General features: G+C 44.2%; 2 protein-coding genes across 2 annotated transcripts; both read left to right on the top strand.

The window, feature by feature from the left end:
* Positions 1-9,407: 9,407 nt before the first annotated feature.
* On the top strand, positions 9,408-14,822 carry LOC140225000 (squalene--hopene cyclase-like). The gene is made up of 2 exons (XM_072302311.1): positions 9,408-9,860; positions 13,455-14,822. The coding sequence occupies exon 2, from the start codon at positions 13,475-13,477 to the stop codon at positions 14,681-14,683; it is 1,209 nt and encodes a 402-aa protein (XP_072158412.1). The 5' UTR covers positions 9,408-9,860; positions 13,455-13,474; the 3' UTR covers positions 14,684-14,822.
* Positions 14,823-14,874: 52 nt separating this feature from the next.
* Positions 14,875-15,648, top strand: LOC140225153 (probable squalene--hopene cyclase). Its single transcript, XM_072302930.1, has one exon. The coding sequence runs from the start codon at positions 14,875-14,877 to the stop codon at positions 15,646-15,648; it is 774 nt and encodes a 257-aa protein (XP_072159031.1).
* The last annotated feature ends 271 nt before the right edge of the window (positions 15,649-15,919 follow it).

Genomic DNA, 15,919 nt, shown 5'->3' with positions numbered 1-15,919 from the left:
CGCGCGGAAACTGAAAGCTCGAAGAAAGAAAATAAATAAAAAAAAATTATTCCTCAAGCGGTAGCGGATATAATTTATGTACAGGACGCATATATTCACTTGTGGCTGTGCGTACGGTTGCAACCCTCACGCGGCCGTCTGCACCGGGGTGAACTTTGGCGATACGCCCTAATTTCCAAGAAAGCGGGGGTTGGTTTGGTTCTTGAATGAGGACTAGTGTGTCTACTTTTAAATTTGGAGAGTCTTTGGTCCATTTTCCGCGGGGGAGTAGCGAGTGAATATATTCATTTTGCCAACGTCTCCAAATTTGTTGGAACATTCCTTCAACTAAATGCCAACGCCGTAAACGCGGAATATCTGCGTCATCAAAAGAGTATACCGAAGCGAGTTGAGCGGTCTTCCTATTAAAAAATGGCCTGGTGTGAGGGGTTGCAAATCATTTGGGTCAGCGGAGAGGGCGGTTAGCGGTCGCGAATTTAACATGGCTTCGATTCTACAACAAAGGGTATTCAGTTCCTCTAAGTATAGAACCTTGTCTCCGATGGTGCGGCGGAGATGAGTTTTAAAAGATTTCACGCAGCTTTCCCATATGCCGTTCATGTGTGGTGCATGAGGGCATCCAAACATGAAGTTAATTTTGTTTTTTTGAATAAATTCGCGGAATTCTTTATTTGTTTCATCATTTTGCAGGCTCTTATAGAAGTTAGCGGCGCCCACGAAATTAGATCCTAAATCCGTAAAAAACTTTTCCGGGCTTCCCCGGCGGGAAGCAAAGCGGTGTAGAGCGGCTACGAAATCCGGTGTAGACAAATCGTGAACAACCTCTAAGTGCACTGCTTTTGTGCTCATGCACACAAATACGCACACGTAGACTGAGACTACTCGTGCGGATCGCAGTTGATGAATCTTTACTTTAATGGGACCAAGCAAGTCAGCTCCCGTGTGCAAGAAAACTGGGGTAGGTTGCACGCGGTACTTAGGTAGCGGTGCCATCATAGGAATTTTATTAGTGGGCCTTGCTCTAAAGCAGGCAACACAACGGTGTACAACGGATCTAACCAAATTTCGCGCGGATAAAATCCAAAAACTGCGAGCAAGAGTAGCTTGAAGTAAGCGCGGTCCAGCGTGTAGGGAATCTTTATGATATTTTTCAGCTAAGAGTCGCACTAATGGGTGCTTAGCGGTGAGAAGATAAGGGTGGCGGGAATCAAGAGCCAAATCTGAGTTATCAAGCCGTCCTCCAACGCGGAGGAGCTTGTTATTATCTATGTATGGAGTCAATTTTTGAATGCATGGTTTGCACTGCTGTTTTTTATTAATTTTTGCAATTTCGTCTGAAAATGACTCTGTCTGAATACGGCGAATTAACCATAATTCTGCCCTTATCAACTCTGCTGAGCTTAATGGCGGGAATTTTAACCCCTTTTTCACGTGCTTCGGTGCGGGGGAGCGGGGCCGTTTCGATTTGAGACTTGCTAAGACACGCGTTCGATTAATGAATCGCGCTATCCAAGCGAGAATTTTCACACCTTTATCCCATGACGAGAATTTTGGTAGCGAAAATTGCGGAGTTGAAGCGGTAAGGGCGGAAATAGGTGTTTTTATGTCTGGGAGACTCTCTATAGGTACCTCTACTAGTGATACCGGCCAATTTGTCGGATCCTCAGATAGCCATTGGGGGCCTTTCCACCAAAGTTTACAATTGAGCAGTTCGTCAGGGGTTAAACCTCTGGACGCTGGGTCGGCACAATTGTCCTCTGAGCGAACGTGTCTCCAAACAACATCGGAACGGAGCGATTGTATTATGGTAACACGATTGGCAACGAAAGTTTGCAAGCGATATGTTGGAAGGCGGATCCAGGATAATACAGTAGTTGAGTCTGACCAGCAAAAAACCTTTTCTATCTTATAATAAGTTTCTAACTGCGGTAAATATGCGTTGAGTAACTCGGCTAATAAAGTCGCGGCGCAAAGCTCCAATCGAGGTAACTTGACCTTTTTGAGGGGTGCAACTCGAGTTTTAGCGATAATAATCGATACATGCGCGGTTTCATTTTCAAGAGCGGAGCGGAGGTACAGTGCAGCTGAGTAACCAATTTCTGAGCTATCACAGAACCCATGAATTTGAAAGTGAGAAGAGCCTTTGCGGTGTAATAAGCGCGGAATTATAAGTTCTTTAAGCGCGGGCATCGACCTTTGGAATCTCGACCACTTTTCTACAATTTCAGATGGCAGAGTTTCATCCCAATCGTAATGAGAGCGCCATAATTCCTGCATGAATGCCTTGCATTTTAAGACTACGGGGGCTATAAGGCCCAAAGGGTCGAATAGCGTAGCGATAGCGGATAAAATGCCGCGTTTGGTTTTTGCAGGCGCAGAAAATTCGGTATTGAAGGTGAAAGCGTCTTTTACTGCCAACCAGAGCATTCCTAAAATTGAGAAGCGGGGGTTATTTGGGTCGTCCAAACATGGGATTTCTAACTCGCTTGCGTGAAAACCTTCTAAAATACTAGGGTGGCTTGAAGTCCACTTCCGAGGGTGGAAATCGCCGAGCGCGAGAAGCGCTATGAGAGCGAGTATAATTTCACGAGCGTCTTCTTCCGTTTCTGCTCCTCCTAAAATGTCATCAACAAATGTGCTGTTCAATAATATTTTAGCAGCTTCAGGGTACTTTTCACCGTGATCTTGCGCGTGTTTTCGTAAGGTTCTGATAGCGAGGAAGGGCGATGGGGCGAGACCGAAGGTGACGGTATTCAATAGATACACTAAAAGCGGGTCATTTACAGATTCACGCCAAAGAATGGACTGAAAAAATCTATCATCTTCGTGGATCAATTTGTAAAAACATTTGACGAATGTCAGCGGAGAACACCACAGGGTGGCATCGGTAATAAATTAATATGTCACGTATATCATTTTGAAGTTTTGGCCCGGGCAATAAAATGGAATTAAGACTCACACCATTACTCGTAGGGGCAGACGCATCCATTACTACACGAAGCGGCGAGGTACTAGAATTTTTCAAAACCCCAGTATGTGGCAAGTAAAAATGTTGCTGATAACTAGGGGGCGGTTTTGTGACAGACATAAAATTACTTTCTTTGTAATTTTTCATGAAATCCTTGTAAAGCGAATGAAATTTTTCATCCTTTGCGAACCTTCTTTCTAGCGACGCGAAGCGGTTTTCGGCCTGAAAACGCGATTGTCCCAAGGGGGGATGATTTTTCCTAAACGGCAGTCTAACTTTATATCTACCGTTTTCCTGTTGCACAGTGGTTTGCACATATAAATTTTCCGCCTCCTCTTCATCAGGAGTTAAAGCGGGTTTAGACGTTGTCACTTGTTCAATGGACCAAAAATCTTCGATTTTTTGCGAAATCTTATCGAGCGTATGAGTAAGAAGAGCTAGCGATGAACGTTTAAGTGCGGTTTCTCTATTGGGTTCAGAACTGGGCACAGGACCCATGACAGTTAAGCCTAGCGTGGTCCCTAAACCGATAGGACCGTCTTGAGTCGGCGCGACCCTAAGACCAGTAAGCAAAAATGGAAAAATATCTGCTCCTAGTAAACAATCGCAATAATCGCTTTCTGTAAACAGCGGGTCTGCTAAATCATAAGAAGTGAAGATTTCGCGGATTTCGTGCGGAATAGAAACAGGAGGAATTTTTCCTGTTAAGCGGTTTACTACTATAAGGCGCGCATTTGCAAAAGCGAGATTTTCTTTTGAATCTAGAATGTCAACGGTAACTACTCCATCAACAGACACGGGTGATTCGGCGATTCCAGTAACATCTGGGGCGCCGTGATTGGGCTTTAAATGAAGAAGTTGAGCCACCCTACGCGTCAGAAACGAGCTCATAGCGCCTGAGTCAAAAATCAACCTAACCGGGATTTTATAACCCTCTGCGCTGCGCAAAATAACACGCGCTGTGGGAAGAATACTATAGGCGGGAGCAGGTGTGGAATTCGACGCGAGGGCCGCAGACAAAACGGCACCGTCTGATAGCGGGTTTATTTGAGTAGCTTCCTGAGTGACGTCATCAGCGAGGTGCGCGGATGGAACCGCGTTATCATGAGAGATCGGGCTGTGCGCTGTAAGAGCTTCTGGATGCGGAGGTGGAACAAGCGGGGGGCGGGAGGTCGCCGCGTTGACGAGCGTCGCGGGCGCGAGCTTGTTTTCCTCAAAATGTAACGAAGAATGGTGGCGACCATTGCATACCGAACAATTTCTAGGCGAACGGCAGGCAGACACAAAATGCGGTGATAAGCAGTTGTAACAGAGACCTTTCTTTTTTACGCCTTCAGCGCGATCGTGGGCATCAAGCTGTAGATAAGTATCGCATCCGTAGATCACGTGATCATTCGCGTTACACCATTTACACTTGTTATTGGAGTATTTGGTCGGCGAAGACGACGAACTTGCAGGAGCGTCGGCGTGTGACGGTCCAAAGTTCGGCCCGGTGTCCGCGGCTGAGACTCGCCGCGTGGGCTGATACCCGCGACGTTGCGCTATCTGCTCATAAGAACTCCGATTTTTAGATGCAGTATGCGACAAAAAATTGCGACTCGAGTAAGATGAGCGTTTTACATTCGCGGTTGAGGGTAAGTCTGAATCACCAACAAGCGTGCATTCAGCCTTAATAAAACTAATGATTTCAGAAAGCGTTGGGTACGTTGTAGGGTGATCGCGCGCGTCATCTAGGCGTCTCCGATAAAAATTGTTAAATTTTAATAGAATTACTGCAACCAAAAAATTTCCGTAAGACTCGGTTTTATGCTTAAGCGCGGTGAGGCCATGAATATGTTCACGTAATTTAGCGAGTAACTGAGACATCTGGGTGTCGTTGCTTACCATAGGTAGTTCTAACAAACCATGATAATGCCTTAAAATGCAATGCTTTTCACGCTGATAGCGATCTTTTAACATATCATAAGCAACCTTATAATTTTCATCGGTAATGTCCATGGTTCCGATCATGGAAAGCGGCTCCCCTGTTAAGAAGGACAAAAGCCGTTGAAATTTTACAACATTTGAACTAGTAGAATTATGAACCGCAGCGTTATACAAATTGTAAAATGTTGGCCATTTATCTACCGTACCGTCAAAAGTCGGAACTTTGAGCGGACCTAAACGTACATGCTCTAATGTGGTAGCGACGGATTGAGCGGGGGGCGGGGCGGCAGGAGCTCCGCCAGGTTCTGAGACAGGAGCTTTCATGTAACGCAAAAAATTGCTTAAAGCGCAATCAACCAAATCGTCAAACTTGTCCTGCATTTTGACCGTCGGGATTTGACTATCCTCACTTAAACGCGTATTCAATTCTAGAATTTCGTCTTGGCATGCATCAAAATCTTCTTGTAATTTTTTGACGCGTTCGCGAGTGTCAGCGTACATGTGACAATTAGCGAGTGTTACATCCGCTGAAGCAGTCTGGATTTTTTCGACGCAATTGTAAATTCGCGCGCGTTTTTGTTCAAGGAACTCCTTTTGACGCGTGAGTTCGTCGGCGTCTGCCATTTTGAATTTTCTTGATTAACTGAACGCGGTGACTTAATTGGATAGAAAAAAGAGCGAATTCAAGCTCGTGCCAATAATCGTAAAAAAAAAAAATGCAAAAAGAGAAGCGCTACGCACAAAAAAACTCAAAAGCACTAGACACTGTAACACTACGAAAATATGTCAGCAAGAAGCAATCAACTAAGCCAAAATCTACTCTAAAGCATTCTACTAAAAGCATTGAGAACAAAGTCAGAAGCTGCAGTTTTGCATGAATTGCAATTTTACATCGTGAGAAAAAATAGAGAAAAGCGGAAAAATATTGTCTCAGATAAGTAATCTTAATTCGAAGCGAGATTGTTAGCACTGTAACTAATTCTAAGCAATGCACTAACTTTTTACTACAGTCTTACACTGATGCAAAATTTACTAGCAGATAAATGAGCAGAAAAAAAGGCAAGAAAAAATATTTAGCTTTGATACTTATCAAAAAATAGCGAAAAGATACGCGAGTGGTTGGCACCAGGAATCGGCGCTAAGTCGAGAGAACTTGGAAAAACTGTTGCATGGTCGTGAACATAAGGTTCTTGGTACTTATAGATAATTTACTATGGAAGCGTTGAGTTTCACAAGATGGAGGTTTATTCGGCGAGGGGCTTAGAGTGCAAGAGGCGTGCTATCTCTGGTCATGTAGAATCCAAAAAAAGCAAAAGAGAACAAAAAGGCAGATATAGCACTGAAAAGAGAAGAGACAAGAAGTGAAGCATATTTCTAAATAGTTTGAGCAGGTGCAGTATAGAAGTACTCTGAGAGTAAGTGTGCGGTAGGCTCGGTGGGTCTGTCACCCCCGGCCATGGCTTTTGCGAGGGATTCACGAGAAAAGAGAAAGAGCGGAGGTCGAAAAGAACGAGCTACTTTTTCGTTAATTTGTTAAGCAAGAAGAGCAATAATGAAATTCAGCGGCGAGGGTAAGCATTGTATCACTGTGGACTGTAAAAAAAAAGCGTAAGCCAAAGAGCTTGATTAATTAACTCCGGCTCGAAGGACCATTTGTTGCGGTCTCCAATAGCTAGGGGAGCAAATAGAATAGAGAGAGAAATAGGACAGAGGAAAGAAGAGTAGGGCGAAGCGATCTGGCAACCTCGGAACGACGAGTTCCGAGCCTATCATAGATAGCGCATGGATGGAACCCGTCGAACTCAAAGCGGCCAGTCCATAAAGCGAGAAAATGGGGATAAATCTACATGACAGAGAGAAAATGCACTATAAAAATATGAAAAATATGCACTCTAAGCACTCACCGAAGTCCTCAGTCTGGTACAGCCATGCGGCGCTGAAGCGGCATGCTCTCGACGTCACGGGCGAAACCTGGCGCCATCTCACTCGTGTAAGCTAGAAATCTAGCCTAGCATGGTAACAGCTCTCAAGCGGGGGCGTAAAGGATCAAAAGTGCGGACATATCAGGAAAAAGGAGCGGTAGCTAAGGGCAAGGGTGCGGTTGGGCGACACAAGCACACTCTCATTCATACCATCATAACTAAAGCAGGAAAATAGTCGTCTACTACTAAATAAGCGAGCTTGTTTTACCAAGAGTGATGAGAAGCGGTAGAGCGAAGGCAAATGTCAGCAAAAGCGGCGATACCAAAGGTAGCAGCTGGGTAGCAGTAGAGCAGCAGGCAGTAGCAGGAGAAAGCACAGAGGCGCGGCGACGTTCTCGGCGTAAGCGGCGTAAGTGAGGCGACGCGAGCTGAAGTCTGAAATGGCTCACTGGAAAAGTAGGGGAAAATCTCCAATCAGCTCTGATTGGCCGATCAGCCGCCTCGGGGCTCTATCTTCCTACCGTCCTGCAAGCCCGATTTGTAGCGACAAATATAGCGAAAAAATACGATGAAAATCGGCGCCAACAATAACGTGATGGCAATTTGAGCGACTTAGGAGCTCGAATAGTTGCGTGCGGTAGTTTTTGTCACCTTCGCTCTGTTCCGGCAAAGGGAGCATGTTGATGTCGATTCCTCTCCTTTTTGCGCGTCTTTCGTTCCGTTCAATTTGCCTTCAATAAAATGGGACGGCAATTTGAGCGGCGGCTCAGGAGCACGAGCAGGCGGGCAGAGAGTGCGAAACGCGCATTGGCGCCTACAAACCTAACAGGGATACTTCACGCATTGCGCAATGCGTGAAGTATCCCTGTTAGGTTTGTAGGCGCCAGTGCGTCGCCGCTCCGCTTTGTGTTCGGCTCTAATATTTAATCTCGCGGAGTCAGCGTTTTTCAACTCATGATTTTGAAATGTTTGTACACTCTGTATGGACTATTCTCATTTTAATTGATGAAAAAAAAAATGTTTTAAAGGAAAATATAATGTGTGTTTTGTAAATATTAACGTAGTTCCGTATCAAACTTAATGATTTCCAAAGCACACGAATTTCTACACAATTTCTTATAGCCTTTTATAGCCAATGGTGATAAAGTGTAAAGCCCGGCGATAGGAACTATAGCCCGACTGTATACTTTTTTATAGCTTCGTATAGCCGGGCTTTATGATTTGCTCCGCTTTCTACAGCCAGCTATCGGATTTTCAATAGCCTTCTTTAGTCGGCTATAAGAACTCCTATGGTATTTTGAAACGCAGCTCCTATCGTCAATTTTTACCAGGGAAATATTTTATCTTAAAAATTTCAGGAACATTAGGTGAAACTTCGAGAAAAATTATCAAAATACAAAAAGATTCACAAGTTCACCAGGACATTCATGTTTTATCAAAGGAAATTTAGCAACGCATGAAGGTTTATACGGCGTTTTTCCTCAGCATAGCAGCAGTGTGGTGTTATTTCATTAAAATTCCACCCAAAGTCGTGAAAATATGTTTTTTTCTCAAACTGTTTTGCTTTATGAACTTCGTGTTGTGAACTTTGTACAAAACACGATCGACACGTTAAAAATCTCCAAATTCGATCCATAAGTAGTGTAAAAGGAGCGGAGAGAGTTTTTTTTTTACGATGACTTTGGACAAGGATGGCGCTGAAAGACAAAACCATTGAGCCTTAGTACGCTGGTTCACATCCTCACTGACACGAACTGCGCAGCTCTGCAACTGATTCATGACAACAGCCAAAGTAAAGGTTTTCATGGGAAATTCGCGAGAAAGTTTTTATTGGGATAATGTCACTCAAACGGCCGCGCTATTGAAATCATCAGTCAACATCCCGTTCAATTCGTTTTATTAAATGCGATTCTTGCGCCCAGAACCGATAAGAGAGGCAATACGCAACACTCTAGAAATTGCAAATTTATCTCCATGAAGTTCTGATAGCATTAGTGCCTTGACTTTGTAGGATAGACTAAATGCAAGCACAACTACTAATCGCAATAAAAGTAGTGAATTCATTATACGATTTTCTCTATTAGGTGAACTACTTCCAATGAAATTGAAATGATATAATGGTGTAACAATGACATTGAACAAAAATGATACTTGGGCGATACGCACAGGCTTTTTAGCAGCAAAATGAGGAATGCAAACCTTGAAGTGCTTGTAGTTCAAAAGTCGTGACTCCAAGTTCTGCCGTGTTAGCGAAGAGAGCAGTAAGTACATTGCTGTATGAGCCATGGTTAGCTCATGCCTTTATGTGTCTCGAGGCTTATCTCAGCATGCACTTACTGCTCTCTTCGCTATTATGACAGAGTAGCTGAGTAATGCAAAAACACTTCTGCTTCAGCATATGGCAGTGATATAAATCAATTTGCAGTTAATTACTTTTTACGATTACATTCTACAATATTCCGGTGCCCACATGTATAGTAGGATTTTTTTCTCTCTCGCGAAAAGGCATTGATGCAATTGGACTATTTCTACCAAACAGAACTATAAGCATTAAGACATGAACCCTGAGACCCGTAAGAATACATGCGTAACAGGACTTACGTCGTAATGCACATAGTTCCGTTTGACAAAAATGCGTCCAATTGAGCTAAATAAGCGGTATGATTGCATCAATCCCCCACCCGGCTTTTCTTTTTCGTCAGAGATAAGGTTTTCTTCTTTGTACCTACTCGCTGAGTTGCTACTTATCTGCAACACTGTGCTAGCTCAGAAAAAGTGGCGAACGGAATTAAATAATTTTAAAGTGCTGGCGGTGATTATTTCTCTGATTTTATTTAGTTATTTATGTTATTATTTAAAAACATCTCGAATTCGTCAAAACACCGAGAGAATAGTGATTTTCTATTTAGTTCCCAAAACGAGAAATTTAAGTTGCATTATTAGTACGGTGAAATCAAAGTTGAACATCAAGGGAAATACTGGTGTCTGCAAGTGAGATTGTTCATAAAATATCAGTTTTCGCCTCATGTAAAATAAAAATTCAGGTATGTATCGATAGGTAATTGTATTAACCTTCCCTCGTTCATCATTACTTATAACCTCACTCAACCGGGTAAATAACTGAAAATAAAATTCACTCCGTACTTTAGACAAAAAAAAAAAAAAAACTTTGTAACAAATTACAATTAAAAAGTTTGCCCGTAGGCCGTGGTGATTGTAAAATTGCTCTTTGTTTCTGTCCCTAAGTGGAAGATTTGATAAAATTTTTGAAACTTCTAACTCTGTCTAGCAAAAAGTTTGCCTATCCGTGTAGCCAATTGTGGCCACACACTTTTCCAATCGCTTCTCTAGAATTTGCTGAAACAACAATTGTTGACCTTGACATTTAATTTGTGTAAACATTAGAGACCACTCTAAAAAATTACTGCTTTGCTTCAAAATCGAAGTTAATGACACGTAATTGATCGGACACTTCCGATCTTCTAAGTCTCATCTTTTATATGTTATGATAATCTTTCAGGTCTATTTGCCTGGGCCAACTTAGGGACATCATTCCTTCCGATTTATCACCAAAGTTTTCAATTGATTTAAAGTGAGTCGCTCATAAACACCGGCGGCACGACTAATTCCTATCATCGTAAGATAAAAAAAATCAGTAACTGAATATCTAGAATATTTTAATTATGAATCAAAATATGTCACCGACTCACAGAGGTTAATGCCTAGTTTTGGAATTTAGGTCGCACCGATGTCGGTAGGGGGCTAATCAGTGTTTACAAAAGATCGAACTATGATCTCATCGAGTATTCCAAGAGCCCAACTTAATCTAGGCGATGTCATATGTGAGAAGAAGGATGCAACTCATGCGCTGAATTTAAAATTCGTCGATTTTTTATTTCCTGTCGTAAAATCTAAAAGGCACACAATGCCTGTAGGTGTGCCATCATAGATTAAACTCCAAATGTCGCGTTCCTTAGTTCGTAAAGTTGTTTTCAGTTTTGACGTTAGTAATAGGTTAGAGCATGTCGGAGTCCTTAAAGCATATTGAATTTGCGTTAAACTCACAGCGTTGGATACGTAATAATCATTGACGAAGTTATGATCAGCTACAATTTTCCCGACATTTTTGTTTACGAGTTATATGGCTTTAGTTTCTGACTCTGGTAAAAAGGAGTGAAAACAAATAAGCATAACTTTTGGTCGGATCTAATGATACTTTAGGTCATCAGGTGACGTTTGACTCATTTCCTCCGGAAATAAAAAAATTGGTTTAAAGTTGGAGGCAATAAGGGAGGAGGAGGTAAGATCAAATCGTGGTTCTTTGATGTTTAAAACAATCATTCAAAGCGCCCCTAGTGAGTGTCAAATGTGACGAAAACAAAACATATTTCATCATGAAGTGTGGATGCAACTACCTATTCGGGCTCCATGGATGTCCGTGTTGCATACGCACGGAGCTGAAGGCGTTTTGCTCTGAGAAAATTTTTCTCCTGAAGTGTTCATGAAACGGCTACGCCTTATTCGTTTTTTTTTTTAGGTCAGTAAATGTACGGGTGTAGCCAGAAGTAGCAAGTTTGGGCTTTGCTATGAATCGATTGACTAGCCACCTAAAGCTTTGGAAATGGATCGATTATCAGGTTGTTCGCGATGAACACCTTAGTAGCCGATTCGTTACCATAAATTCAGATGGAAAATTATCGATAATCAATTAATCAAAATTCGCCACCCGACGCAGCCCACATTGCAAGAGGGAAAGATTATAATATAATTTAATTTTCACTAATATATTTAAATATCAGACTTTTTTGTGCCGAATTTCGCCATTGCACCTACGAAATCATGTACACGTATTTAGGCTTGTGATGTTACAGATTACCTGTTACATTTAATTTCTCCGAAAGACGAGTGATCATTGTTATTGTTCCAATTCCGAGCGATTCAGAGTAGAGTTATCTATCTCTGTGCCTCAAGTCGAAAAATGTGAATAAGTACATATAGTAATGTTTACGAATCTCCGATTATATTTAATTTTTTCAAGAAACAACTGAACAAAATATTTTGTTCAAAATATTTTGTTGGCATTTTCTGTAATTGTTTTAAACGAGTGAGGAAATTCTATAGAAAATCTCAAGAAAATCTGTTGGTTACTTTTTTTTAAACAATAAAACACGATCAGAGATATGTAAAGTCCCAATTACAGATACACATTTTTCGACTCAGCAATTTGAATTAAAGCAATTTGAAATCGGAGATAGAAGCGTGTGGTATAAAAATCAATGAGATTGTTTCTGCTCGGTATGCTTCTTGTCTACGTCAATTTTCGACTTCGCAAACTCGTTATCGGATATAAATTGACTGGGCTTAAAATAATTCAATTCATAATTATTGATAGTTCTCAAAGCAATGTTTCCCTCAATGTCAAGGCCAGGAAAAATCAGAGAACAGATATATTTTATCGGCACCGGCGCGGCGCCTCCGTATTTCTCGATATGTGCTAGATATGAATTCATTCAATGGCGTGGCGTGCTTTGCGATATATCGATTGTTATGCCATTTAAACCCATGGAAAAGGATCGATAGACAGGGTGTTCGCAGCGAACACCTTAATAATCGATTCTTTACCCTAGGTTTAAATGGCATAACAGTCGATCTATGGCAAAGCACGCCACGCCACTGAATTCATACAATTATGACTCTTTTCTTGGGCACTCTGTCTCGGAGGCATTTTTGCTCCCCTCCCCATGGAGCCGAGTCCTTTCAGCGACCTTTTTTTGAAAAAACTCTGAAGCCTTTTCGGAGAAAAAACCAACGTGTACGCGAGTCAAATAGTGCACTGAGTCTTTGTGGCATGAAAATATTGAAATAAAAATTCCACTTACTGTGATAAAATTATGAGTTCTTTTTTTCCCCGATCTAAATTGCAATATTTTCACATCGTGTAGTCTGTAAATGCCGACTTTAAACACTCAAATAGATAAGTCCATGTATAATAAGAATAGGCAATTTTCAATGAAAAAAAAAATTCCAACTTACTTCAATCTTATTGTAATAAATTGCAACAAGAGTTGTTCCTTTAGTCAGTAGATAGGCGACATGCACGGACAATGCTTCGATTCAGTAGCAATAATTTTACCATACGTAATTGCAATTCATTATTGTCTGTCTTACTCGGGCACTGCTTCCCGATACAATCACGATGCATTGCGATGCAATTTTTTTGTAACACACTGTTAAAAATGTCCGTGTTTATGGTTACTTTGGGTTACTTTGAGTTGCTTTTTCCTCGGTAAGCTCAACCAAATTTTTGGTTAATTTGACCAAAACCTGAGACTCCTGAGGATAAAAAATGAGTCTTGCTAAACCAATGTACACTTGTCTCTTTCGATATTACTCAAAGTTTGCGACTTGCGAGTTTGAAGCTATCGCATTCGATTATCGCACCAATGCGATCCAAGTGTGATCCTGGTGGCTTGCGCCTGATTTTCAACGAGGTTGCGAGTGTTCAACCCAAAGATTTAGTCAATGGGACTCAAAGAAAAACTAATAATAATTAAAATAAAATATGGCACCATCAGGTTACTTTTTGTTCTACTTCTCATATTAACACACAATTTTGGTTACTTTTTTTTACTGTGCAGGTAAAGAAGCCACCAACACAATGGCGATAGACACGGACACCTCGCCAGTCGAGGACATTACCACACCAGTCGAGGACACAACCTCACCAGTCAAGGACATAACCACACCAGTCGAGGACATAACCTCACCAGTCGAGGACATAACCTCACCAGTCGAGGACATAACCTCACCAGTCGAGTACACAACCTCACCAGTCGAGGACACAACCTCACCAGTCAAGGACATAACCACACCAGTCGTGGACATAACCACACCAGTCGAGGACATAACCTCACCTAGCGACTTGGAAGCGATGGATATTCGCATAAAACAGGCAACGGACGCCATTCTCGCCGCACAGAAAGAGGATGGCCACTGGTGCTACGAATACGAAGCAGACGCCATGTACCCAGCCGACTACATCTTCATGGTCCGCTTCCTGGGCGAGACACCCGACATCCAACTCGAACAGAGGATGGGGCGCTACCTGCGCGGCATCCAACTCCCGGACGGCGGGTGGCCGCACTTCAAGAAAGGCCCAACCTCGGTCAACGCGAGTGTCCTCGCCTACTTGGCCCTCAAGATGATCGGCGACTCGCCGGACGCCGAACACATGGTCCGGGCGCGGAAGGCCATCCTGGCAGCGGGCGGCGCCGAAACCGCCAACGTCTTCGCTCGAATACGACTCTGCTGGCTCGGAATCCTCCCCTGGGAGGCCCTTCCCATCCTACCCGTCGAGATGATACTCCTACCGAAGTGGTTCGTGTTCCACTTATCGAAGGTGGCATGCTGGGCTCGGACCATCATCGTGCCATTATCGGTCCTCCAGGCCAAGCGCGCGCACCCACGGCAACCCCTCGGTGTCCGCATCGACGAGCTATTCCACACTCCACCCGAGAAGGTCGGGCTGCTACCACAGGCGCCGCACCAAAGCACCCTTTGGTTCTCGTTATTCCGCTCCGTGAACACCGTCCTGCACCAGATCGAACCGTGGCTCTCGCCGAAACTGCGTCAGCGTGCCATCGACAAAGCGGTGGAGTGGGTCGAGGAACGCGTGCGGCCAGGGGAAGGTCTCTACGCCGCATCGTTCAACTCTGTGAACCCTCTTCTCATGTTCGACGCGCTCGGTTACCCGGCAACCCACCCGCCCGCGTCGCATTGCGGAATTTCATCGAGTCGTTACTCTTCTTCCGCGAAGACGAGGCTTATTTACAAATCTGCGCGTCTCCGACATGGGACACGGCGTTAGTCGCGCATACTCTCTTAGAAACGCGTGACCTCCACGCTGAAAAGGCCGCGCTGCGTGGTCTTGAATGGCTGCGCCAGCGGCAGATCCTCGACGTGCGGGGCGATTGGGCCGTCAAGAAGCCGAACCTCCTCCCGGGAGGCTGGCCGTTCCAGTACGGCAACAAATCGTACCCCGACCTCGACGACACGGCGATGGTGCTGATGGCCATGCATCGCGCGGACCCGGCGGCCTTCGCGGAGGCGATACAGCGTGGGCGTGACTGGGTGGTCGGCATGCAGACTGCCAACGGCGGTTGGGCCTCTTTCGAGGTGGACAACACTGAGCTCTGGCTGAAGCAAGTCCCGTTCTCGGATCAAGGTTTCCTCATCGACCCGCCAACCGCAGACGTGACCGGTAGGTGTCTCTGCATGCTCGGACAATCGGGCGAGCTACCGGAGACGAGTGAGGTGTCTCGTCGTGGGCTGGCGTTCGTCCTGAAGGAGCAAGAACCCGATGGGAAATGGTGGGGTCAGTGGGGGGTGAACTACACCCATGGGACTTGGTTCGGGTTGAGTGCGTTGAACTCCATGGGTGTCTCGCATGAGGATCCGCGGGTCAAGCGTGCGGTTGAGTGGCTCGTCTCGGTGCAGAATGGGGATGGTGGGTGGGGGGAGGATCCGATTAGCTACGAGCGGGAGTGTTATGTGGGGGCGCCCAGCGGCCCGACCCAAACCGCGTGGGCGCTTCTGGGGCTTATGGCAGGGGGTGCTGTCCACCATCCTGCGGTGGGGCGTGGTGTTGAGTGGTTGCTCCGGACGCAGTGTGACCATGGCGTCTGGGAGGATGATTCCTCGAACGAGTGTTGCGCCGCAAGACTTCCGTTCCTTATCTTCCACGGCTACCACCAGTACTTCCCCCTATGGGCGCTGGCGCGGTATCGGAACTTGAAGCGGGATGGTGTAACCCGCGTGGCGCCAGGGATATGAGGACCTCCTTGATTTGGTATCCTGCCATGCTAAGAAAAAACACCGTATTAACCTTCAGGCGTTGCCAAATCTCCTCTGATAAAATACGATTTTATTGGGGGGAATCTGTGAATATTTTTCTTTAAAATTTTCAGAATATTTTGTTCGCAATTTGATCTAAAATATGTGAAAATTCCGAGGAAAAATATGCATAAATTTCGTCAAATATACATGTTTTATCCGGGGAAATTTATCAAATCTAGAATGTTCATACGGCGTTCTTCCTTAGCAC

The sequence above is a fragment of the Bemisia tabaci genome, chromosome 7, assembly GCF_918797505.1.
Source record: "Bemisia tabaci chromosome 7, PGI_BMITA_v3".
NCBI classification, from domain to species: domain Eukaryota; kingdom Metazoa; phylum Arthropoda; class Insecta; order Hemiptera; family Aleyrodidae; genus Bemisia; species Bemisia tabaci.
Note: the sequence above shows the minus strand (reverse complement) of the source record. Positions and strands in the feature narration are given on the sequence as shown.